The sequence below is a fragment of the Haemorhous mexicanus genome, chromosome 5 (assembly GCF_027477595.1).
Source record: "Haemorhous mexicanus isolate bHaeMex1 chromosome 5, bHaeMex1.pri, whole genome shotgun sequence".
NCBI lineage: Eukaryota > Metazoa > Chordata > Aves > Passeriformes > Fringillidae > Haemorhous > Haemorhous mexicanus.
In genome coordinates this window covers 33,962,908-33,990,454 of record NC_082345.1, presented here as the reverse complement: position 1 = coordinate 33,990,454, position 27,547 = coordinate 33,962,908, and the positions used below count along the sequence as shown (strand labels likewise).

Below are 27,547 nucleotides of genomic sequence, written 5' to 3'. Positions count from 1 at the left end.
ATTCACTCTTCTTCCCCAGTGGGATCCGGGAGAGAATCGGAAGAGTAAAAGTGAGAAAACCCATAGGTTGAGATCATGACAGTTTAAGGGGACATAAAAAGAAGAAAATAATAAGGGTAACAATAGTCACAAAATAATTAGAATATACAAAACTAGTGATGCACAACGCAATTGCTCAGCACCTGCTGACCTGCCAGTTCCCAAGCAGCAGTGGCCCTCAGCCAGCTCTCCCCCCATTTCCATGGTGAACATGATGCCACAGGCTATGGAATATCCCTCTGGCCAGTTTGGGTCACCTGTCCTGGCCATGTCCCCTTCCAGATTCTTGTGCCACTCCAGCCTTCTCACTGGCAGGGCATGAGAAGCTGAAAAGTCCTTGACTTAAGCAAGTTCTACTTATCTACAACTAAAAACCTCAGCATATCATCAACATTATTCTCACACTACATCCAAAACACAATGCTATTCCAGCTATTAGGAAGAAAATTACCTCTATCCCCACTCAAACCAGGACAAAGAGATTTAAAAAAATAAAACAACGAACCAATCAGATAGTTAGCTAGGCCTGTGGTGAAAGTTTTCAACACCAACTACAACACTGATGAAAGAAGGCCATTCTGCTCTACAGCTGCATTAAATCTTGGATCTTTTGGGAAATAAATAAGAGCTATTTTAGGTTTCCTTCTATCATCAGTAGTGACACCTAAAATTTTGAACATAAGTGATAAAAACTGTGATTTTTTTCTTTCAGAATTCAAAAGATGCTTTTATAAGCATTATTCTAAAACTAAATTATTACCTTGGGGCACATATCAAGGATGAAAAGTATTCTGAACACACTGATCTCCTGTAGCATGAGGGAGTGCCATTACACAACTCAGCTGCAGAAATGGGGCAAGGTTTGGTCTTCCATAGTGAAGCTTGAGTTTCTACTCCTTTTGACAATTTTTCATCACAAAATTAACTTTATCCCACATAATGTCTATTAATGATGTGCCATTCATGATGTAGAAACATTACTTTACAGATTGAATGCTATGTTTTACAAGCACCTTGTACACTGTGCCATAAGAGAATGAATGAGGAAAATTCAACAAAACAGTGTCTTGTTTGCCAGAAACAGTTTGAGAGTTAAATAAAATACATAATCCTTTTTCACATCATGTTCTATCTGTTTTGAACAAAGCATGTTGTTAGGCAATGAAGTCAGCTTCTGGTCCCATAAACAGCCCCTGTGGACATTTTAACAATTATCCATAGTTAATTTTTACAAAAACTGCCAAAGGTTTTGGTAAGATACTTTGGTAGGGGAAAAGATTAAAAGCATTTACAGGCAAGTTGTTTAAGAGCTAGCCAGCATACTGAAAAAAAAAAAAAAAAGTGAAAAATGAAACCTGCATCTCCAGTCCTTGGTGTTAAGTTTGCATCTTCCTTCATCAAGAGATACAAGAAAACCCCTGAGGACTCTCAACATGTTGAACATCTTTGTCACAACAAAAATTCTGTTCTTTGTACAGAGCATTTCTTGGTACAGTAGTTACTTGACCATTAGTCAGAGTAATGTCTGTCAAGGTATTTCCCTGGGAAATGTGTAAGTTTAAACCTTACCATTCAAAAACTTGGAGCCCATGATTCTATATTTGTCAATAACCATACAAAGTTTCATTGAGCTGATCACAAAAACACTGCTAGGCTTCCACTTCCCCTAAAACTATACATTTCTGAAGTTTCAGTAGATCTTGAATATACACTTATTATCAGTTTACCTGAGAAACTGAGCTGCACATACTAGTAGTGCTCCAAGAAATGTTTGTGAGATTTATACAAGTTTATCTTAGCTGTTTCCAAATAACACAGAGTAAGACAAAATCAGGTTTAAAACACCTTCTACTGGGGAAAAAAGCCTCACAAAACACCATGACTTTTTCCAGATCCTGATTTCAACTCAGTATTCTCACATGTCAGACAGCATTTTATTTCCTACATAATTTGAATTGCATGTCTTCCTATACATATACAAAACCAAAGTGAACAATTTAGCTTTTAGGTAATGATCTGTAAAATGATACATTACATTTACCCTGTTATTGGAATATAAGTACATTAATAATGGATCTATACTTTTTTGTGAAAAGAATATTTATCCAAAGCAATAGACCAATGGATGAGATTATTTTCAAATGCCTCGAAGCTTGTGAGACTGCAGACAAATCAGGTAAGAGACACATCAAATTAGAAACTAATCTTCAAAACATTTAAGTATGCTTGCAAGACAACGTAAGCACTGGGCAGCCAATAAGCCATTTACCTCAGCAAGCTGGACATTATGCCTTGTCTTAAAGTAATTACTTTAGTATACTAGTAAGAAAAATCAACTATTTATTTCAGGTTTTTTATCTAAATCAAAAGCATTTTCATATGCCAAAAATATTGGCATATGAAAAAATGTTGTTATTATTATTCTAACTGCCTATTTTTACAGTAGGAAACAAGCATCAATTCCTTTTTCAAGATGTACTAAAATGCATCATGCCATGGTTAATTCTAAAAATTCTTTCTGAAATTATTTCCTGGGGCATACGTTGCTGGGTTTTTTTAAGAAAGTAAATTGTCAGAATGGCCATTTTAAGAATTTCAACCCATGCATAACATTTTTCCAGGAAAATGTAAGTTTGAGATGGCAAAAATGAGGTGGGACTGATCAAAATGCTTCCTTTAACACAAAAATCCAGCAACTGCATTACTGCATCAGATACTCAAGCATATTTTTAATTCCTATGCACCTCTAAAAGCAGACACACTTTTAAGTGCTTTTTCCTGCTAACATTGAAGTTCAGTACAAGAGTATCTCTCAGGGATGGTGCATGGAAACTCCACTGGTTTTCAATGGCTAGAGCTGTGCAACAATTCTGCATAAAATTTTGACTTCTCACCATTGATAGTCACATGGTAAAAGAACGATTTTTCAGTATAAACATCTCAGCTGTCATTACTTTCACATGTAACTGGAGTTCAGTTACAATATATCTTAAAAGTGTTTTTCTTTCTTCTAAGCTAAAGGCTGAATTGTTGCAGATGGTAATTTTGGCAGATGGTTGTATATGAAACTGAGTTTATAATTAGGCCAAACCTGACTTGTACAATTAAGGCAATGAAGATTTGAAAAATAAGAAGTGTCAGATCAGTACATGATTAGTCTGGTGCCCACTGAAAACTGAAGAAACCTGATTATTCAGATTTACAGAATACATTGCCTATATGAAAATTTCTTCTGAATTGCATGAATTAGAAGATAAGAAACATTTCATGCACAGAGTGTAAACTGAAATAACCATGGCGTTTTACCTACTTAATGTATAATCCCTTTTTCTTCAGTCGAGGCTAATGAGATGGTCTGAAGCCATCTAACAGCTCCCTGCTGCTGAGAGAGGGCTCCTTCTCTGCAGCTCCCCTCCCTCTGACATTCACCTGACCCCTAAGCAAGCCAGTAAATTCAAAGACAGTGACTTGCCAATTCAGCTGAGAGACAAAAAGTAATCCCTGAGGAATGAGCAGAGGAGGAGATGAGATGTGCAAGGATGAGAAGACTAGGACTACCCCTTTCTGGATGTGACCTCTTGGGCTTGCTCTAACATAGATCAAGTTGCATTTCAAGCCATGTTATATCTAGTGACAAAAACCTTTCCAGACTGGTAATTTTGTGTTAAGGTGGCGTTGCCAGTTTTAGCCTCTTCTTTAAATATTTCTTTATTCTTGTACCAAGAAAGGATCAGTAATGTCCAGCAATCAGTCTCTACTACTTTCTGCATATCATTCAGTAGTTTCGTGCAATCAACTTGCAGTCTCTTTTTATATGCAAATTGCTCCCTTATAATGCTTTTGCCTATTTTAAGAATCCTATTTCTGTTTTTCTCTTTTTTTTCAATGGGAAAACCAGAACTTTGTTCGGGATGGCTAATGATCATTATCATAAAAGCACTCCCCTTTCAAATTTCTCTTTCTGCTCCTACTGCATCCCAATATGCTGCCTGATTTGTTCTACTATGGGCACAATATAGGGATTTTTCATTCCTTTCCTGACCAAGCATTGCTACAAGAACATAAATAAGAGCTTGTAAGTAGCTTTCAGAAGTAATTGAAATGGCCATTATTAATTCAGTTACAATTAGTTCAAAACATTCCTTCCAAAATGCATCCCCCTTGCTCTTCAACACAACAAATTCCACTTGCCATCATGCCATCTGTTCTCCCATCTCCTCTAAACCTTTACAAAGTTCCTCAGAATCTCTTTTAGTTTCAATTAACCTGAGTAATTTATGTAGCTTGCAGATGTTGTCATCAATCTGTGAACCCTATTACCAGATTGAACTATATGAGGTTACTGACAATTAGAGAACATTACCTTTTAGGTTTTTGCCATGTTATAAATTAATGACTTGTTCCTACACTTTGCTTTCTGTCCTAATTAATTTTTTTCCCTCAAACTGTTACGATAAGAGAAATACACTGTGGGGCTACTTAGGTTTTTTATTAAGAATCCAAAATAAGTAATTTCCATTATTTCTCTATGCTCATCCATTTTGAACCACAAATATATTTCATGCATTGAATGCATTTCTTTTACAGAAACTGGGCTTTTCTATTCCTTCCATTGAACTCTATTAATACAGAGTTCCCATCTGCCTTCTACCAAGCAAATTAAATACAGCAAGATCTGCTAGCAATGCAACAATAGAGGCAAGCTGGTAAGAAAAATTCTTTTCAGCTCTGGATATAGTCATTAATTCTAAAGACAAGAATTGAGAGTTAATGTGTTAAGAGGTACTATATATTTAAAAAATGAAAAAAACACCATGTTCACTATTAAGTTATAATCACCTTATCTTTACCTTAAAATTAACCCAATTTACAATTTATATCCTGCCCTTATCTTTACATCTGTTCACACAAACTGTATTTTTAATATCCTGGTGGTTTGTGGGTGGGTTTAGAGGTTTTTTGGTTTGTTTTTTATTGCTGTTTTCTTGTTTGTTTTTAGTTTTGATTGGGATTTGTATAGACTAACAACAACAAACTCCATCAAAGTGTTTCTGGTATTTCAGTGTTTCCCCACAATTCTGCTATGTGTCCAGGAAGAACAGGCACATTACTATGATATATAGCAACATGTAAGTGCTCTCAGCTTACAGTTAAGAGACACAGGATAAAACCCAGCTAACTTCATCAACATAGAATTGTGACCACAGAATTAATATGAATGCCATTCACATGATATCTCAATGTTTTTGTTTGAGTTATGCTAACTAGAGAGAACTGTAAATATCTAATCTTAAACCTGAAGCTCTACTTGTGTCTTTCCTTAAAAAAAAACCACTGAAATTGTGGGGTAAACATTCCAAAAAGAAGTTAAGTCATTCAGCTTACACTATGGAAACACACACATAACTGGACAGAAAAAAATCTGACAAAAAAAAGCTCCCTAAGTCTGTACAATTTTGAAGAAATATAAATGCCTATTAGATACAAATGCCTATAAAACATGACTCTTACACCAGTTACACGGTATTATGAATTTAGTTAAATAACTGAGATTAAATATCAGGTATTCTCACAGCATCTGCAACAATACAACAAAACACAACACTTTGAAAAAACAGCTATTTTACCTTACTTTTACTGATAACTTTCACAGGGGTTACTCATTAAAAAATGGAATTGTAAATCGCGTGTAGTGTGATACAGAGCTTTACAACTGGTCCAAAGTTTTCACGTGAATTAGAAAGAATGGCAACTGTCAGTAGTGAAATTATTCTGGTACAAGTTCAACAGCATCTTTGTTACAGATGTGCTGATAGAAAACTCATACAGGAATTGACACAATATAATATTGTTTCTTGGATTATTTTTACACCTAGTTCTCAAATGCTTCCTAGGATCATTCTTATTAAAGAAGACACATTAATTTGCCTGGCCTATTATGAAATTACTTTGGCTTGCATAATTAATCTCACAGAAAATATAACCCATTGTTGAGAAGATTAGTGTAAATATCCTCAGAGCATACACTTTTCAATGTCTGCACACTAAAATTCCAGTGACTAGTTATGCATTTTCGTAATTGATAAAATTTTTAGCAAGTTTACTTGAGTGACACTTATCAATTTTTACAGGAGAAAAAATCTTCCCAGTTTTACAGGAATTGTGCCATTTACTTTGAAATAAGTAATGGAGTATGTAAGTTAAGACGACGATTGCATCATAGAGAATAAAGCCAAAAAGAACATAATTGTTTGACAAATAGCACTTTGAACAGGTACTAATTCAACAGTAACTGAAATAGTGTTCACGGATGCAATTGACTCATTTCAATAGAAATAAACCAGATTTTAGTAGGTTAAAAGCAGATTAACTTCACATATGTCTCAGGCCATTTGCAAATGTCAACAACATTCTGTTGGGAAATGACCAACAGTACTGTAGAGAATCTGACCATTATTGGCAAATGTTTAGCTGATCCCTAAAACCTGCACATGAGAAGACTGCATTTTTTTTAATGCACAGAGGAGAATGAGAAGATAGAAATTCACTTAAATTATTTAAAGAACATATTAGACCAGAACTTTTTAAAAGTAAAACGAAAGCACCAAATCAGGTAGTTCTCACTTGGTTAGGTAACAGAGCTGAGAGGCACAGGGGAAAGCAATAACAGCTACTTCTGAAAGGATTTCCTTTGGTCTCAATAAGTATCTGACCATTAAAAGAAAAAAAAAAAAAAAGAAAAAAAAAGTGCAAGAATTTTCTTACTGTATTAAGAAAATTACTGACTTTCCAGAGAAAAAAAGTATTGTCACTTCTAGAAATGGCAGACCAGTATTTCAGAGGGCTCTTCCTAACTGTAATAATAGATTGCAAGCATTGTAAAACCAAAAAGCCAATATATTCCATGGAACAATGGATTCATTCTAATCCAGTCCAAACAGACTCTGTGTTTCTACAGATGATACAAAATAGTGACAACAGGTTATTCAGAGGACTGATATTTGAAGTGGGCCCCAAAAGGTAATGGGAAATAAAAATGCCAGAAAGAATACAGAGAACATACACTGGAGATGAAGCTTAAGGTGTATGGGAGCAAAGAAGATGCTGATAGACACACCTTCAGTACTGTGGATTACACAAGAAGTTCTGTTGTCAGAGGTGAGGATATCGACTTAAACACAGTAGAGGGCAGGAAAGCTGCACAAAGAAATGAAGGTACTTTTCTGTCTTAAGGGGAAGAGGTGATAAACTTGTTGTCATTTTCACATGTGGCCCTGAGCTATGGTGATAGGGAAAAAAAATCCAGAAGAAAATGGATGGAGTATTATGAACATCATCTGACATGAGATTGGAGTCAGTTTTTAAAAATAGCAAGTTTTTCACTGATTTTAGTAGCCTGAAACACTGCCTAGTGTTACACTATTAATGGAACAAACACTGAAGAAATACATCTAAACAGATTGAACCAGCCTACAATTATGGCCAGAATTTTTAGAGAGTGCATGGCAAATCTAGGGCACATTCTTTGCCAGGGATTATAATACAGAAGATCAAAGCACATTCAGTGACAGTATTTAATTTACAGTTTATAAGAAAGGTTTGCATTTCCTAGAAATAAAGCAATGCCCATCAGAATAATTTAAACTGGTGTCAAATACAGCACTGGTAGTTTTTGCTGTTAGAATAGAAATGCAATCCACACATTGCTGAAGCACAATAACTTGGAAAAGACACCAATTATGAATACTGGAGATACATTTTTTCCCTCCTTTTTAAAATAACCACCAAAAAGCTCTGTTTATTCAGGAACATGTTTTTTAATCCAAACGAAAGAGGGTGCCAAGCAGTGTTATACAAGCTTCCTAAATTCATTTGGCTGACTAATGCTCCTATTCCTGCATGCTTCAAAGTAGTAAAAGAAAAACAAATCTCAGCAAGAACTGACATTCAGATCTGTATCAGCTTAAAGACATAATGCATAATATTGTCTGCTTGCTATTTAATGCAAAAGACAAATTTTGCTGAGTTCACTTAATAATGAGCAAATGGAGGGTGGAAATTAGAGGGCTGGAACTTAGGACTTTTTTACAATAGACTATTAGCATGTTTAAATTTCAACCACCCTAAATTTCTAAGCACTTCTTTTCATTTAGTGAATTATTTTGCATATATACAGCATATTATTAATTCAAATGTATCATGCCAGACTGCTTAGTGCCTTACTTCAGTTAGACCACAAAAGCCAGCACCTTGGTATCATACTCCCATTTTATACAATTATGAAATCTCCATAAAGAGACAGGAATTTTTTTGGACCGACATGAAATGGTGGAAGAACTTTCCTGCACACTTTAAACCCACCACATTACAGGCACTTTACAATATCAAACATCATATATTATTTTATATCAGTATCTTACACTAATATAATATTTAAAGTTAAAATTTATTATTTTAATTTCTTTTAAGTGAATTTTTTATATCAGTGTATTATACCACATTTTCAGAATGTGTTATATACACATCACCAAGTTCATTCTTTTGTCTTGGAACAAGTCTTACAAAAAGAGTCGCTGTATGCTTTGCACGGAGTTCATTTTGTGTTTTAAACAGAGATAGATTGCCAGGACATGCACAACTTGGTTTTACAGTCTGACTTATACTGCCAAAGTAACTTTTTTCCAAAAGTAATTAAGAGGTCATGTGTTACTAAACAGACCAAAGAATCCATAATGATGTATCATGCTGCAAACATAAAAGGAAGACATACCTTGGTCTGCTGCTACAAAGCAAGCATAAGATCATGAGAAAAGTTACAAAACAGTGTAATTCATTTAGGAGGAAAGACACTGGAAGGTTATCAGTACAAGTCATCCTGACTACATCAAGTACAGAGATTCCGGCCATAGCAAATGCAGAATTTAGGTACGCAATAAACACACTGCATACACTTCACATATCTCTAAAGCTGTATTTAGGGTGCTTCTAAATACTTCTCAAAGTATAGCTAAAGAAGAGATGACAGAGCTAATTGGACTAAATTTATCCTTGGCCTTTACTGTCAGTGAACTGATGTCCCTGGAGCTGATGGCAGCAGGATAAATGAAAGGCAGAAGGTCTGCTAAATAAGACACTGGATAAGGATTTATTGTCACTAAGACATTTAAGGTGATTGAAGCCAGGTTCAGTCACATGGGATTGGCCAAGCTACAAGAACAGATATGACAGACAGACTGATATTTTCAGACTCTGACTTGAAAATGCTTAAATCTTTTTGAATGGAGGTTCAGAGGGTGGCATGATTCACAATCTGTGAATTAGGAGTTGTGGTCTGAAATACAGTCTCCCCCACATTCTTAGCTCATGGGTAAGCCACCCTCAAGATTGAACAAATAAACCTTCAACAGAACAGCTTCAACAAGATAAACTAGATAGTCAGAAGCTCTCCAGAGACTTAGGATGCTACCCAAGAAAATATGTGAACGCGTGTCTCTCACTCTAGTGCGCATGCTCACGTAAATCTTTCTAGATTAGCTTTTCAGTCTGGATTGAATCAAAGCTGTTCACAAACTCAGAGTTAATTGCTGTAGACCATGCATGCATCCTTTTGTGACAGCCCAGACCAAACCTGCATACTTTGCAGAGCATCAGTCAAAGCTGAAGAGTGTAGCCCACCGCCTGGCCCAGCTCCAAGGCTGCCAGGAAACAACACCTCTCTCTGACTTCCCAGCTCTGCTGCCTAAAACCAGTGAGAAGCCAGTGAAGGTAGAAGAGGACTGAAATACCCAGCTGGACTCCTAGAAACTCTTCACTGGAACATTAACAAATACATGGGAATGACTGTTATACAGGTGCCAGATTACAGGTGGGAGAAAGGGTGGCTCTTGTGGCTTGGGCTAAGCATGATCTTGAGGGTTCTAAACTCTGTTTTCTCCATTGAGTAGGTTTTGCAGCAAAAGTGAAGAAAAAGAAAAATAACCAAGTGTTCTCTAGCAGCAGTGAAAGTTTAGGGCTGGGAGATAAGTAAAAGGTGGAAGGATCTCTCAAGCAGAAGACCTGCTTGAGAGATCCTTCCAGGAGCACTGACCACCATGAAGCAGCAGTTAGCTATTGGCCCTGCAACAGAGGAGCCTGCACTCAGTCCCCCAAGCCTGCACCACATGGTCTCACTTTTATTGTTGCTTCAAGTGGTGATGAAATAGCTCAAAGCTCAGCATTTACCTCCCCACTTTGCAAAACAGTGTGCTCCACAGTATAGCTGCAAAGCAGTGCGAACCATAAGGGACTTGTTCAGGCAATACCTGCAGTAGTATCTTGCTGATGCTAGACCTGATGCTATTTTCACCTAGCACCCAAAATTAGGTCTGCTCCACACAGCAACAATAATGGAAAAACACAAATAGAGGAGAAAATTCCTGATGAGATTTAAAATCATTACTGTATTCATCTACGTTGTATAATTTAAACCTGTTTTAAACAGAAACAGCAACCAATCACTCACCCAGAGGTTATTAGATAAGTGTAGGAAATCAGATGACAATTATTTCCTATACTAATATGATCCAAAGTGTTCATAAATCTGACCTCCTAAACTGGCTTTTATTCAGACATACAGTAGAATTAATGTCTTCATTATCATACTATCAATGACCTCTGATGTTGTACATGCTACCAGCTTTAATAAAATAAAATACTTAACACCATTTTTGTTTTCTCATATTTTCATCCACATACTAATAGATGTCTGATACTATATACATTTTTCAGCAAGTAAAACCATCCAGCAAAGAAATCTGTATTTCATGTGCTCCCTGCAACCAGTCATTTCAGTATCGGTAATATTTACAAAAAGTCAGTTTTGCAGGTTTACATATGACTGGGTCCACAACACAAACATGGGCCAAACAACACAATTAAAAGAGAAGCGCTGCCCCTCGCCACTCACCTTACATTCATCCATCTCCTTTTCCCACAAACACAATCAACAAAAAGCAAGCGGTTTTCCAGCGCGTTTAAAAGGCTGACTAATCTCAGGTTTGGCACACCAAAGACCAGGGCGAGAACAAGCACTTTCGTTTTCATGTCAGCTCCCACAACACTCAAATGGAATTGCGTAGGGAGATTTTTCCTTCCTTTGCTTCTAATAAATGGGTGTTGTGTTTACATACTGCATACTGAGCATTGCCCATCCGAAGCCAAGGGCTGCATCTTGCCAACTCTTAACTTTTATACAATATGGTGATTACATGAGCCAGCATACCATTAAATCACATAACAAAACTTGGAGGATGGCAGTGTCAGCTTGCAGAGCTGTACCTGAAGGACTGACATGCAGTGCATAAAGGAAAAAAACAGATTTCAGTGCAATGGCAAAACTGGGTCAGGAGAAGACTGGGTTACTGGCCTCACTTTAAAAGACAAAGCCAAGTGCCAAATAGTTCACAGAGATAAAAACTTGCAGGTGCATTATAAAAGCAGGTGAAGAAAAGAAATAAATAAAAAGATTACTAAACATTCCTTACAAAATGCTCCCCCATCCCTGAATCTTTCAGGTCTCTGTTGTTTATTCTCCATACCACTCTTTATTACAGGATGTTCTTTCCAGTTGCAGTACTTGCAAACTGGATTCCCTTGAGCAGAGTCAAAACCAGGGGAACAGAGACCTTAGTCCATTGCTTAACATGAATAGCACAGCATCTTTCTGGCTACAGCAAATTCACTTTTTCTATTTAATGAGCAGCAGATCTATACCTGCCATGAGCTCCAAATATCTTCCAGTTCCTAGTGTTCATTTTTTGGCAGAAATGAGCAAGAAAGACTGATGATCAGAAGTCACTATTTCATCTAAAATCAAGCTCACACCAAGGTATCAGGTATCTGATTTGCATTTCTGATTTAGCCTGCTGGTAAGAGACTAGAAGTGCCAATTTAAGTACTAATTCTTTTTCCAGGTACCGGTCCACAATAATTTCTACAGAGGCTTCCACTTCAGTGACACAAACATACAGACAGGACAACCTAAGACAGTAATTTAACTGCCAACAATAATGCACACGTTCAGAGGTAGAAAGCTGTGCTGAAATCTAAGACACTTTCAATACTGAGGTTTCTAAGAGGATGTGCATCTAAGTTACTGCAGGAGATCAAGTGCCTGAACCATGTATTTGTGATACCTTATCAGCCTTCAGAGCTACCCCACAGGTGACCCCTCTTTGCAACATATTTCTTAGTAACTTAATCCTATTTAGATTGTCTTCAAATCACACAAAGAACAAGCAAATCATAAAACTGCTACATGTTTTTGCAAGATCATATCACACTGGCATTGCTAACCCTGTTCTATTCAAATTGTAAAAGGCTGTCCAGACATCAGTAACGTTTTATTTGTTGTCATATTAGCATGCAAAAGGACATAAACTCACTTCTGATAATAGTTTTAATTACTAAGTATATAAGCCTACAAATCCTCTCATCCAAGTAATCCTTCAATAAGATTAATTCATGGAAATAGCCTCATTGAAAAAGGATTTGTATGACTGAACCCTAAATGCTTAATCACTTCTTTAAGGAAATCGTGACTTACAAAGAAAAATCCAGGTGTTGGTATGTTTAAAACAGGGGGGTTATGTATCCATCAAACCACGGAGTTTCATAAACATCACTTCTAGGACTGACACTGTTGGGGAATGTGCTTCTGCAGCTCCTGTGGTTTCTCAGGTTAAGACTGATTTAAATAAACGGACCAACTTGCTCACACTGAGTCTAGCGCTCAACACGACTCTTCTTTCAGCACTTTCGTTGTACTGACGTATGACTCAGCTACTCCTTCAGCTGCACTAGTTATATATCATCACTGTGCAACATTACCTCAAAGATCAAAACCCCTGATTTATTTTAAACAATATCCAGGCATAACCAAGTGTTTGCAAGGCTCAGGGAGTGTGTGGCTCTTGCTTTCTGAACTATGTCTATTGCAGAATATTTTATTGTAAGAAATATTAACCACTTTCCCAGTTTTCCCATCTTGCTCTTTCCACTATGACAGTCACCAGTCTAGACAATGACTGAAGTAGCCACAGGAGAGCATATAGATTAAGATTTACTCTAATGTGTCGAGTGCCCTCATGTGCTTGTTTCCTCTTTCTTGTACCCACTTCACTTGCTCTCTCTCTCTTTGCACAGGGTCTTCATGGTTTTAATAGCAAGTCTTCTTGAAGTATCTCCTGCTCTGATCCTGTTGGAATGATGAATGGCTTGGTATCACATTTGTTTGCTACTCCTTAAAATATAGGAAACAACCCTTTGGAGAACTAGGAGTCTGTCAGAGCCTCCAAAAAGCAGGAAGCATAACTGCTTGAAGGCTGACAGATGCTTCACCACCATGACAAGAAGCTGTTCCACAGGCTACAGCTTGTGAGCCCCTGAGTCAAGCCATATGGTCCAGAATGCCAAGACTGCCTGTCTTTCCCAGTTTACTGGGAGAGAAGGATTGTTCCTGCTTTGCTCTGAATTTGCAAAAGTAGTCTGTTGACTTTTATAAGTTTACAGTTCAAATGTAATAAAATGCTTGACGGCTTCCACTCATAAATCCTCATTTGTAAACACATAAACATGGCTCTCAGACTTTAAGAGACCCTTCACAAGTAATTATCTATTCAGCACATTTAAATAATTGTGTTCAGGGTCTGAAACATCTTTGTTCAAGGCATCTGTAGTAATCTAATATAAATAACAGCAATGGACATACATTGCTGAAATTCAGAGCTGATAATTTAAGATAAAACCCTGGTGTGCTTCAGCATCACAAAAATTAAGTCTCCAAGTTTTAAGTTCTTAAACATTCTCCAGTGCTTCAGCCAGGTGAAATTTAAATATTTCAGAGAGTATTTCTAATTCCTCTCATCTCTTGAAAAATAATTTAGCTACCCAAAATACTTCGGTAAGATCTTTTTTAAAAATACGTTTTATGTCTTTTCCAGTGACTGCATTCTGAAGTGTCTTCACTGGTATACACCAGTAGGTGTGTACCAGAAGGTGCAGGTGAGCCAGCAATTGCCAAGAAACAGACGAAGGCAAAAAGTATCTCGCTTCTAACGCAGAAACGTAGGAAGAGGGAAAAGCCGCCAGCACAGAGGCAGCGGTGTGCGCGTCCATGCATTGTTCTCTCCCGGAGCCGTCCTGGCTCTCGCTGGGGTCTGCCCGGCTAGAGGGTATCGGCACCTTGCGAAGTCCAGCCTTAAACTTTCTCCCGTTAGAGTTTCCTTGAGCCACTTCTTCTTACAATTTTCCACTCATGTCTGTCCCTTGCTTCCTTCCAAAAAACGCACAGGATAGTGACTGAAATTTCTACAGAACCTGCAGAAATAATGGCAAGGGCCCCCGCAGCGGCACTGAGCGGCACTTCCCGGCGGGATGCGGGAGGACGAAGGGCGAAATGCCGGGGTTCCCAGAGCACCCGCCCGGCGCCGCAAGCTGGAGCGTCGTGCGGGGACACACCGGGAACCGCAGCCACTGCACTGCTGCGCCCGATTATTTCATGTTCTCGCACTCGGCAGGGTAACACAGGCAACTGATTTACTACAGCAATTTTTCCCAGTGCTTTCCGAGATCTCCCAAGGCTCGGCCACTGGTCCGGCCGTTTGCTGCAACTTTTCCACGGGCTGCGGAGCGCCGAGGGCAAGACCGGGAGGTATTTTTTATCTCCCCCTCACCTCGCTCCCCCCAACCCGCTTCCCGGCGGCAGCGGCTCCCACGCCCGGCGGGTACCCCCCACCTCTCGGACACCCCGGGAGCCACCGCCCCCGCGGACGCGCACTCCCCGCCCGGCGGCTGCCCCGGCCCGCGCCCCCTCCGCGCCTGCGGCCCCGGCCCCGTTCCGCCGGGAGCCGCGGGGCAGCCCCGCCCGCGGGCAGGTGGGTGCCCCCCGCCGCCGCCGCCCGGCCGCACTCACTTGTGCCTTCTTCATAAGGAACGGCAGCGCTGCAGTCCAGCCCAGGCGGCCGTGTGCAAACTCCCTTCAGCGGAACTGTAGCTCCAGCATAATGCAGCAGCCGATAGTCCACGCATTGGGGTTGCCCACGGCGAGCCCCGCGCTGCCTCCGCCCGTCCCGCCGCCGCTCCGCGCGCCCCGCTGCGCCCCCTCCCCACGGCCTGAGCGTCCGCGCTCACTGAAGCCACAACCGGCCCCCGGCCAGGTCTTTTATATCTCCGATCTGCCTCCAACCGCGGCGGCGGCGGCAGCCCAGGCAGGACACGCCTTTCCCCTCCCTCCCGCCCTCCCGAAGGACCGGGAGCCCAGGCAGACCCTGCGGGGCGGGGGAAACCCGAGTTAACTTAGGGCAAGTTGGAGGCAGGAGCAAGCTGAGCCTGCCCCTCGCCAGCGCCGGAGGGGAGCGGGGCCGCGGGCGGGCCGCCGCGGGGAGCGGCGGGCGGGGATGCGGAGGGGGTGTGGGCATGCGGGGCGGGGGGCGCTGGGTTCCGGCCCCGGGGGGTGGGTGCAGAGGGCTCCTCCCGCCCGGTGTCGGGGCTTCCGCGGTGCCCGCGGCAGGCGATCCCAGCCGGCCGCGGGGAGCGGGGCGGGGGTCGCCGGCCCTGCCCGCGGTGGTCTCTGGCAGCCTGCAGGGAAGCCGCACGCCGCCGCGGCATTTGAGGTCAGCCGGGCTGCGGGCGCCGAGCCAAGTCCTTGGGTTGGGTCCCCCCACCCACGCTGGGGAAAAGGGGGGTGCCCCCCGGCTGAACCCGCCGCCGGGCGCCGACTCGGCCCGCGGCGGGGAGGGCAGCGGGCTCGGAGGCTGGCGGGGCTCCCAGCCGGTGCCCGGTGTTCCCAGCGGAACAGCCGCTGCAGCGGCGCGCACAGCCGGGGTGGCAGCCCTGGGTTTGCTGTTGCCATTCCAGCGCTGCTTTCCCATACTCGGTGATGCAAGTTAAGCACTGGGATAAGGATTTCAGCTGGAGCTTGGAAACTCCTTTACCTGCTCCAGACACAGAAAAAATTGTTGAGCAGTGCCTCCTAACGCTCCTTCAAAGGTGATCCTGCGCGTCTTTTCACATGCTGTTACAATTTGCATCCCGTGTAAATAATGCATTAGTGTTGGGTGTGGAAAAGCGATTTGACTTACTGCTTGGAGTCTCCTGGCCAATCCATCACAGCAGTCGCCGCAGAATTTGAGTCCTCTTTGTAGAAGGCAGCTCCCGAGGTTAATACGAGTTAAATTTTGGGTGTGAATTAAATGGAATGTAGAGCAGTTTATGGAATTAGTATCTCCTGAAACAGTCTTACCAGGTGGAAATTTAAAGAATGTTAGAATGAAGAAAGAATGACCCAGTCAATGGTCATTTCCTAAAGGAGATTAGGCATGCTCAGAGTGTACAATAAGAGATTTCATTAGAAAAGTCAGTCTAATTTTCACCTAGAATTAATGATAAGTTTTGTAAATACTTGGTTTCTGCCAAAGTAAAGGTGAGCTGTTCAGGTACAGAAAGGTTTTCAACTCATCCCCAACTTTGCTATATATTTGGAGTTCATCAGATAAACATCTAATATAATTTTGCGGATAAAAATCTATCATCATTTTGCTTCTGCATCAAATCTAGAAAAATGGGTCAATAATTTTCTTTTACAGCATGAGACTACTGATGGATTCATTCCCTATTGTCAGGTTTTGGGGTTTTTTTCTGCATTTCATGATTATTACTGAGCTGAATTTGTCAGACTTGGATATGCATATAGTAATATTCTCTTCCTCTAAAGCAATAGATAAGCAGTGGAAGGGAGGAAGCCTGTAACAACAAAAGAAATCAAGGACCTCGTTCACTGAAAGGGTGGTTTGTGTATCATCTAGCAGTGATCAACCAAATCACTTTCACTGCCTGCACATTTAACCAAATAGGGCCAGGAAATTAAAATGTTATGGCATGTTTCCTCCTTAGAACAGATGACCAGTTTAGTCTCCTGGGGAGAAGGCCTGGAAAGAGTGAAAGAGCAGTCTGTCGCAGCAGTTACCTACCTTATGGAAAACACTCCTGGTCTTTCTCTGTGTTGAACTCTTTCACAGTTCACCATTAGTCATGACAGGAAAAATTTTGTGGATGCCCTGTATCCAGTTACATTATTGGTAACTGTGCAGAGTGAATAACACTCTTGGGCATTATTAAGTTTCTTTACCACCCTGGCATCAGGCACCTTTTCTCTCCATTCCCAATCCGACTACTTGAACCTGCCCTTGTGTTTAATGCCCAACTATAGAGAAGTAGTGACCTTTTCATCTCTTCCTTTCGTGTTTGCAATTTTCAAGTGTATTACTGCTGATACTGTTCTCAGTTTGGTTTGGGAAGACTTTTCTATGAAGTTCAGAATTTCATAGTTTAAACTCATTCATATCTTGCATCTGTATCCCATAGGAAAGCAGGTTTTTATTAGTCTTGCCCATTTCCAACTTTTGATTTCCCAGAGGTGAGAACTGATTAGCCATGGACTGTTAGTGCATTGACTGGTAGCTTTCCAAAGCCCAACTGCAAACCACATCCAGTCTTCTACAGCCTACCTTATTTGCATTTCTAAATGCTTGGGGGTGAACACAGGCCCAGTCATAGTTTTGTGCAAACTTGTTCCTTCACAGGGAAGATATGGAAAACACTGTTAGTTATCCCAGCTCTTCACAGGATATAGTTCCACCCATTCAGTAGGATTGTCCTCATCAGGAATACTGTTCAACCTGTATGGAAACACCAGCAACTGAAAATTAAGCCTTTCCAGTCTAACATGAATGGAAAAGCCTCACCATCTTTATCAGCTGAGAAATGGCTGTTAAATGTTTTTTTTTATTCTGTGATTTTATGGAATATCTGCTCTGCTTTCCATAGCTTCAGCTCTGCACCCAGTCTGTTGATAGCTTGGCTGCTGGCTGGAACAGCTGGAATTTGGGAATATGCAGGATGACATCCAGCCTCAGCTGCTGAGATTGCTGGATTAAAAAGTGCTCTGTGTCAACTTGGAAAATTGAAAAAATTTCTCCTATGAACCCATCTAAGCTGTGGAGGCAAACACCAGTGTGTGTGGGTTAGAAAGACAGCACACTAATCCTGTCTAATCGGTTACAGACTGAGCAGAGCATGTGGGCGCTTTGCTGGCACAGAGACCTGGCCTGTAGCATCAGCTCAGTTAAATCCCCTCTCACCAGTCTTTTTTAAGGACATAGAGTACTAAGTACACACATTCCTAACCTACTTCAGACACACAGAACTGAAAAAGTTATATTTAAAATGGAGGTGTGTAGACCCAAGAAACTCAAAAGATTGCCTCAAACTTCTTTAGGTTTTATTTACAGAAGTACATGATTGTAGAAGAATTACTTTCTACAGAAAAGACAAACCTTGCAAGATTTACAAAAAATTACATTAATTACTTTGACATTGAGGAAGTACATTGGGATAACTATCTCCTTTAGAGGTCTTTTATCTTTGATACCACAAAATGTTCTAGGTGTTATTCTGTGATTGTGAACTCATACGCTCTAATTTCAGAGCACAACCAAACCCAATACTTAATATTCTGTCAAAGCACATCTTTTGAATTTTTAATTGAGCCTTATGTTCAACAGTTACCAAAGGGACTGTTAGTTTATTCTAAGCATCGTGCATCTTTTGTGCTGCATACAAGTGACAGGGAACTTCTGCTGATATTCAGTATCACTGGTCAGTAAGTAAACAAATGACTCAATCAATACCTAGTCCGCAGGGACATGCACACCACTACAGAGCCACTTTTTATCTCATCAAGCACCATAAGAGCACAGGATTCAGGTGTAATTTTTTCATTCATGTGACCTGCCTCTAAAGATTGATTTGCAAGAAGCAGTTTCCATGGAACTGATTCTTCATAATGTATTAGTACAGACTCGGATTTTAAGGATAATTAAGTTATTATATGGTAAAATCATAGTTCATATGGCAGAGTAGTTGGCAGACCAGCTGTAAGGACTTAAAGAGCACAACTGCCTGTCTCAGCACTCTTGGAGCCACAGGAGGATTTTGTCATGAGATAAGCACAGAAAGAAGCAACAGGATGGCACTGACTCCAAGCCTGGTGGAGATGAGATCCTGGTTAATGCATCCAGACAAAAATTCCCTCTGTGGCAAACTGTGTAAAGAGGCAACTGCTCATACACATACCAGCAGCCAAACAAAGATCACCCCAAGTTATGGGACAGATGGCATCTGTGACCACCAACAGCCACTGAAACCCCCCTGAATATGCCTTCATGGATGCTTGGAATTTAGACTGTAAATTAAGCCACCACAGGGAGCTAGAGATAAGAAAACGATGAGTTTATCTCAGACCTAGGGGGAGGTCAACAGGCTGGGGAGAAGAATCTATCACTGATAATGGACGTAAAGAATGCAGAACTTACAGACCACAAGGAAGCGAACTCAGCAGCTGTGCTGAAATCAGCTCAAACTGGGTAAAAGTTAATTTTGGCAGTGGGAGGTAGCAATCACTGACTCACAGCCCATCAACCCAATAAACCCACTTACTCAGAAAAAAAAGACTGAGCATGGGACTAAATAACTTAAGAAGTGAGGGAATAATTTAACCAATGGAATGAGAGAATTTTGTAGCCAATGAGTATTAATTCCTTTACATGTTAAAACATATAAATAGTGAAGTTTTGAATGACCTCAGAACCCCCTCCGCAGAGAAGCCCAGGGTAAAGAAGGACAAGCAGAAACACTCATTGGATCCATGGGTGGTGACTATCTTCTCCTTGAACTGTCTCTCTCTCCTCCCACCCCATGCCTCTTTTCTGTTTCTTTCTATCTCTCTAATTTACATTCATTGATAAATCAAATCTGTTTAATTACTTTGACATGTTTGTACCTTAATTCCAGCAGGGGCATCACTCACTAATCAGACCTTAACACCAGCTGAGGGAAAATGCAATATTCTGGATGAACAGAGATATCTCCAAAGGAAATTAAAAAAAGGATTGAAATTCAATTATTTAATAAAATAACAGAATTTGTAGCTCAGTATCTCATTATGATGCTTCTCCAAAACCCATCTAAATGGAAAAAGAAGAAGCAAGCAGTACATCATAGGAGTGGAGCCAGGGAGCTTCAAACTATTAGAGATCTGTTCATGTAACTCTGCTGGAGTTACATGATTGTGTGAGAGATTTATTTGCCCAGAAGCAGATATGGAGACAAGCAGGTAGGAAAAGCTAGAGTGTAGTCTTTGTTGTCAGTAGAAGGAAGGTGGGCTTTGTTTATTTGAGTATGATCCTGGTCTGAAATACTGACTGAGTGAAGGAATGATGGACTTTTATTGGAAATTTAAAAGTGCTTCTGTCTATTGGTGTCTTTACTGGTTTACTTTCCAGTAAAATGACAGTTTAATTAGCATGCAAAGGATACTCTGTTTTACTAAGAGAAATTTTGGCAAGGAAGACAAGCCCAAAATAGGAAGTTGCACTGATGCTGTTAAAACTCAGTCAGAGCCTATAAAAATATAGTTGGAGATAGCAAAAAGTGACCATTATCTGACTTACATGAAATCTTATTTCTACTATTCTTTCAGTATGCTACAGTTTTAGCCTCTAAAGATCTCACTGGTATGGGTGGATTCTCAGCTAAGAAAAAAATGGTACTTGGAGAACAAAACCTGGGAAGAGCTGATGCTGCTGGAGTTTTGTGATCCTTGGAAATCCCCTTTTGGCTTCTGGTGACCCTCATGATGTTCACAGATGTTAGCAGTAATGTGAAGCTCCTTGAAACTCGTGTAAAATTTAGCTGCCACTAAAGTTCCAAGAAGATCAGAGGACAGCAGCATTTCAAAGATTTTTTTGGTCTTAACTCTCAGGGGTTTCTTCACATGTGTGCCAAGAGGGATCTGAATCTGGAATTGCACTAAAAAATACTAGTCTTTTGAAGAATTACTTATGTGTGTGCTCCTGAAAGATCAGGGCATGCCTCTGTTTCCTTCTGTTGGTGGGAAGGTAGCAGGGATAAATGGTGTCTATCCAACTCTGACTCCTGGCATTCAAAAAGAGACTGGAGTATACCTGAGGATGGACAGATAAGCTGTTTTCCAAGCCTCGAGGCTGTGCACACCATGCTGTGGTAGTTGCTAGTGGCGATGTTCAACAGTGTTCAGCATGGCTCAGTTTACCAGAGTACAATCAACACCTTTTTTCTTTTTCTGAAATGATGGTATACCAAGCCCACAAGGATGATTTGCTCTTCCTTGCAAGTTTTTTGTGTTGGGTTTGGTTGGAGTTTTGGAGAGCAGTGCTGAAATCTCTGATCAGCAGATGCAGTTATTAGTCCTAACTCTGAAAAATATTCTCTTGCTGAAGTTTACCAGCCATCTGCTGAGGGGTGTCCCCGGAGATGTTGAATGAAAATAGAGCAGTTATTGTTATAGAGCAGTTATTATTCTACAGATAGCAATTTCTTCAGAGCGCTGTAGCCCACAGCTTCCAAGGAGCATATCCAAGGAGAGTGTAAAACACACTGCCTACAGCAATCACATGGACTTATAGTTACTGTATTAAATAATTGTTATTTACCCAACATTCACATGATTTTTCACTTTTTTGGCATTTTGCTCATTTTCCAATTTGGGAGAAAAATAAAATAATTATGCACTGCAATCACCAAGCTAGGCAACGTTGGAGATAGGTGGGTTCAAGCTGATACATCCCCTTGAACAACTACAGTGCAACTAGATGTTTGTTACAGGACAGGACAACCACTGCTTATTATATCTAAAATTCATGTTTTCTGCCTCTCATGAGATCATGCCTAATGCATAAATTATGGCTATACAAGCTCAAAAAAAGGTGTTACTTTGCTTGTACAATTATTTTTCCAAAGAGAAGAACAGTTTATAATTTGTACCATAATTAAGTAGCCCCTTGTTATATTCAGATTTTGATTCCAGTAATTTGGAAGTGATAAATGTATGAGAAATAAATATCTCTGTTCCTAGATTTTTTGCCTACATCTCTTGATTTGCATTGGTCTGTGTCATCTTAGTAACAGTAATTACAACCCTAGGGAGTTTCACAGTAAAACGGGCTCATTTGGAAACAAAATGCTGTGTAAGTGGTATTGGATGTAAATATTCACTGTTTACAGGGAAAACTGACATTTTCCTCTTCACTGAAAAATTGACTTTTTTTTCATAAAATGCATTTAGTCTGAAGGAAGGGAGAGGTTCATTATCCGGTAGAGTGACCTCAGAGCCATATCATGTCATGCCTTTTCTCCTTATTTTGTGAAGTCTGATTGTGTTAGGACTGTGGCAAGGATTAAAACGTAGGTAGGAGTAGAAGGACTTCTAGGCTGAGATGCATGTCATCAAGAAGAACTGCATCATTCAGTCCTTGATTTGAAGGTTTATCCATTTCCAGCATAAAATGAGTTAACCTTCTTGCTCTTGCACCTCTATGGGAATGTTGCTTTAGAATTTGACTCATCTCATGGTTGGAAACCATCTTTTAATTTGAAGCCTAATATATTCATTGTTAATTTATATCTGTTTGTTCTTGGGCTGAAGTTATGCTTTACCGTAAATAGCTTTTTCCTTTCTCTGCTGCTTTTTGATCCTCCTCCTCCTCAGCCTACTGACAATAGTAATAAATGAAACAGAGACCAAGCCTGAGCTCAAGTACTGGCATGCAATGGTCTCTGCAGCTTAACTTTTAGCACTCATTTTGGCATGTGTTCAGTCCAGCCAGCATTGTGATCTCCCGGCCTGAGCTCAGAGAAAGAGTACAAGCCAGGGCCTGTTTCGAGCAGGCAGTTTCTGGGGAAGGAAGAAAGTTTTGCTGTGTGGATGCAAACCATCCTCTGCCACTTACCCTGGGGCCAGAGAATGTGTCCAGGCCTAAAGCTGTGGTTTGGACTTTCTTTTCTAGTGCAAACACTATAAATAGTATTTGCAAATTAAACTGAGAAAAAAAAATAAGGTTGGTAAAACAGATGTTCAGGAAATACCCAACCACAGCACCTGTGCTGTAAAAGCCAACCTTAATTCTGGAATTTCCTCTGTTTTGAGGTTTGGAAATTCAATCAAAGCATTCTATTAACAAGAAGAAAGGGAAGAATGCAAAAATGACCTCATGCTGAAGTATTCTCTCTCATACTAAGGTCCTCTGCTCTTGGAGCTCACCAAAGGAATGAGATCTTGCTGTACTGACAAGGTGTTGTGGTGCACTGAGGAATGGTCATCATCCTGTATCACTGCAAGGAAACACTGGGCTAAAGCTTCAAAAGTGATCAAGAAGGGAGGATGGGGAGACCAGTCAGTGAATCCACATCCTTTGCAGGATAAAGAGAGAGGAAAGGTAGAAAGTTAAGGATTTTTTTCATTTACAAGGAGTCATTGTCACTCAGGTGTTTTCAGTGCTGCTCTAGAGAAAAACCCTGTTCAAAAAAGGGGTCCTGGTAAGAATGATGAGAAATGCTTGAAATGAATTTTTTGTCTGATAGTTTTAACCACCCAAACTGATGGTTCAGCTTACAGCATAAGGAAATACAGAACTAAACTATTTTAGTTTGAGTTTCATTTTCATTAAGATGGCAATACTAATCTATGCAAAGCCCTGAGATCTGGCAGGATACATCATCAAGAAATGTGAAGATGACATTTTTCTCCCACCCTTCAGTTTGAAAATAATGCAAAATGTAGAGCTGTGATATGTGATTTGGCCTAAGTCATTCCTCAGATGGATTAATGTGGGGTTAACCACCCTATTTCATAAAAACATGCTACTTGTATGTTGAAAGGACAATGTATTTTCCTGTCCATCTTTCTTAAGATTTTGTGTAAGAGTGGTAGTTCTCATTTAATACATTCAGTCTGTGAAATATATTCATTTAATACATTAAATAAGTAATTTGCTCATTTTAAAAAGTGGTTAAAAAAGGAAATGTAGTTCAGTCTGTTTTCATTTATGAAGTAATATGAATTCTACGTATTATTGTTATAAGGAAAAAAATAATGTTACAACTCTTTCTCCAGAGTTTACTGGATGACTGTGTTAAATAACTTTCACTTTCTTTATTTTTCTCTCATAGTGCAATGCTCTCTGACAGTTGTTTTCAGAAAGGTAGTTTTCCATATTTTCTTCTATAGTCATAGATTTAGTAAAGGGTTATTTCAGAAAGCATTAGGAAAACATGAGTAAAAAAGAGAGGAAATGCAATGGAAATATTTTTGTTATCCACTTCATTTTAATCTTAAAATTTTCTGAAGTTATTCCTCAATTATTGTATTGCTATCAATTTCAGAAGCTGACTAGGCATCTTGTAAAATATAAATATTTTTCTATTTTAATCCAACTGCCTTTCAATATCATTTAGTTGCCTTGTGTTCTTTAACTATTGTAGAATTTACAGAAGTGCACTTAGTATACTTTTGGTGCTTTATTGTTTGTTACACATCTAACATAATATCTGTTTATATTTTCTCTAGACTAATAATAGAACCTTTTTAGTGCCTTTTTTCAGGAAAATCACACCACAACTTAGATAAATTACATTTTCTACCTTTTATCATAGCTTACCCTCTTAAAAAGAGGCTGAATGAAGGCATGCTTTTTCTGTCAGACAGGAAAGGAGTTCATGTAGCGATGCAGACAGCATACTTCAGGCTGGTACTGGAAATGATGTGGTTAAATCTGACAGGAGCCAGCAGCTAAAACTTTCTATCAACAAATTCTGCTGCTCCTAATGTCAGCCTTTCCTCAGGAGCTTTGGCCCTCTGTGCTTGAATGGCCTTTCCTCCTCCTTCTTCTCAGACTTAGCTCTAGCTGTCCCTGCTTCCCTGTAGATCCATTTGTATAGAAGGAGGAGGGTATCCTTGCCAACTTCTTGCCTCCCAGCCCTGGCACTGAAATTGGTTGCTGTTCCCTTGGCAGTGTGTGATCCTGGAGCTCTACAGCTGTATACTGCAGCTAGTGACAAATAGACAGCTTTGAGCTGCCAGCTTCAACTTCTCTAAGACATTTACTTTCCCAACACATTTCTTTTCTTCGTAAAATGAAATATTAAGCCAAATCCTAAAAGACAAAAATCACAAATATGAGAAGCAGAGGTTTTCTTCAGCATTTGGAATCAAATTTTTCAGTGGTCAAAATACTTTATAAAGGAAATAAAGTAGGAACATCCAAGCTTTTAAATAGTTCAGAGTCACTTGTGGCTGTGGAAATGTAGATAAGGTAATTGGTCCCCTCATACGCCCTGCAGCAATACAGAACTGCCGAGGTATGAGACTCTCCTGAGTTCTCACCTTTAATAATGAGTGAAAAATTCTATTAATACTGTCTTAAGAAAAGTTTATTAATTTTGAACACCTGTAGAGAAGGTTTGTTTTGGAGAAATAAAGACATTGAGGTGCTGGAGTGAGTCAGAGAAGGGCAGAGATGTTGATGAAAGTCTGGAGCATCTGAATGATCTGGGGATGTTTAGCCAGGAGAAAATAAGGCTCAGGGGAGACCTTATTGTTCCCCGAAAGGAGGGTGCAGCCAGGGGGATGTTGATCTTTTCTCCCAGGTAGCAAGTGATAGAGCAAGAGTAAACATCCTCAAGCTGTGCCAGGGGAGGGTTAGATTGGATATGAGAAATATTTCTGCACCAAAGCAGAAAGCAAGCCCTGGAGAAGGCTGTCAGGGGAAGTGATCGAGTCAGCATCCCTGAAGGGGCTTAAAAGAATTGTGGATATGACACAGGGTGATGGTTAAGTGGTGAACATGGATGGAGTAATGGTAGAGCTTGATAACCCTAGGTTCTTTTCCAACCTAAATGCTTCTATGAATCTCTGGAGGGGAAGATATGTTCTGCTGGTAGGAAAGAATAATAAGTGACAAGAGGTGGAGAATGACACCATCTCTTGCTCTCCTGCCAGAAGGGTAATAATCATAACTTTCTGGTGAATGTTAGTGCATGAAATTCTTTACTATCTGGTTTTTACTAATAGCCAGTATCTCTCTATAGAGTGCTGTGTAATACATCTCTACAATGAGAGGCATTTCCCTCTCAAGCATTGTCACCAATGTCCTTCATAACCTTCTGCTTGTTCTTTCTACAGTAGAACCACCTGATGTGATTTTATGTGGGATGCAGTGAGTGGGATACAAAGGAAATAAAGTCTGAGAGTGTTCTCCCTAGCCTGCACAAGGTAGTGGCACATCTCTTTTTTGCAGTAAGGATCTGGATGTGTTCTAAGTTCTTCATGTTATATGCTACTATGCAGTGAATCAGGAGAAATACCTAATCATACAGTAAAGGTAAGCTAGAAATGAAATAAATTGTGTGGGAAGGAGCTGGGAATATCTTAAACTTGTTTTTTACAATACAGTAATGCCAACAATAAGTAATCTTTCAAAACTTGTATGAATATGTCCATATTTCATATTAAGAGAGGCCACCATCACCTTTGCTGGTGCTGTGACATAAACTAGATCCTCAGCCTTCTAAACCCCTTTTCTCTGTGCTTTCCCTTTGTCTGGGGAGACATGACATCTGCCAGGCTTTGTTTCAGGCATGTTCAGGCATGTTTCAAGCATGTTCAGGCATGTTTCAGGCATGTTCAGGTATCCTCAAGAAGTCCTGCCTATTTCAATGCTCTGAGAGGGTGGAAGGGTACTAGAAACTGAAGAACTAAGATGCTGTAAGCTGAATTTATCTCTAATCCAGGGTAAAATGTAATGGGCAGATTTAGAAATGGGTCTCACCTCTGTTCATTTTTAAAAAAAGCCTTCAAAAATCATTGGCTAAAGTACAGGATTAAAAAGGACCGTGCTCAATTCTAAATCATAATTACCAGTTCTCTTGGATTAAGGGAGTAGTGAAAAAACTGCAAAACTAAACTAAATGGTTTACATTAAAATATATTCATCCTGTTGGAAAGTTCCTTTAGCCAAATGAAGTTTTTATTTCAAGCAATTTAGGCTTGATATTGGATTTTCTTGTAAACTATGGCAAAATGCTGTCATGGTCTTTATCTTTTCCCATTTGCTTTTTAAGAGAAATCTAATTTTATAGCAAGATAGTGTAATATATTCTAGTCACTGTATGTGTGTCCATGTGTTTTTTCTAATTGCTATTTCTGTGAATGCCACAGTAATAAATTAGATCTTTGGTCAGCTATTCCAACAATTTCATCTTACTCAGTGGAAATATTCTTTATTTATATACATAGTCACATGATCAGAATTTGACCTTCTGTTTAGAATTGTGTTATGCTGTATGAACAATAACAATATAATGAACTTCTGCCATTTCAATGGCTGCTGTGACATTAACAAATGATCCTGGAACTCAGCAAAGATTCCTCAGCAAGATAAGATAGGATAAATTTAGCTACTAGAGCACTGCTAGTGACGATGCTGAGGTTTGATTTTTAAACAGAATAGCTGTGTTAATCCAATCTCCATTGAATGTATAAAGGAAGAATCCATGATAATTAGGAAGAGACAAATGGCAGTATTCAGTTCTGGAATTC

General features: G+C 39.9%; 1 protein-coding gene across 2 annotated transcripts in view; it reads right to left on the bottom strand.

Annotated features, from left to right (window-relative positions):
- The window catches only part of KITLG (KIT ligand), a 56,457-nt gene extending 41,265 nt beyond the window's left edge, over positions 1–15,192 (bottom strand). The window contains exon 1 of one of the 2 annotated variants that reach the window (XM_059846824.1): positions 14,990–15,192. In XM_059846824.1, the coding sequence (XP_059702807.1) occupies positions 14,990–15,004 (15 nt within the window). In that variant the 5' untranslated portion in view covers positions 15,005–15,192. The remainder of the gene's footprint in view (positions 1–14,989) is intronic. The other variant, XM_059846823.1, reaches the window with a different exon arrangement.
- Positions 15,193–27,547: the final 12,355 nt, after the last annotated feature.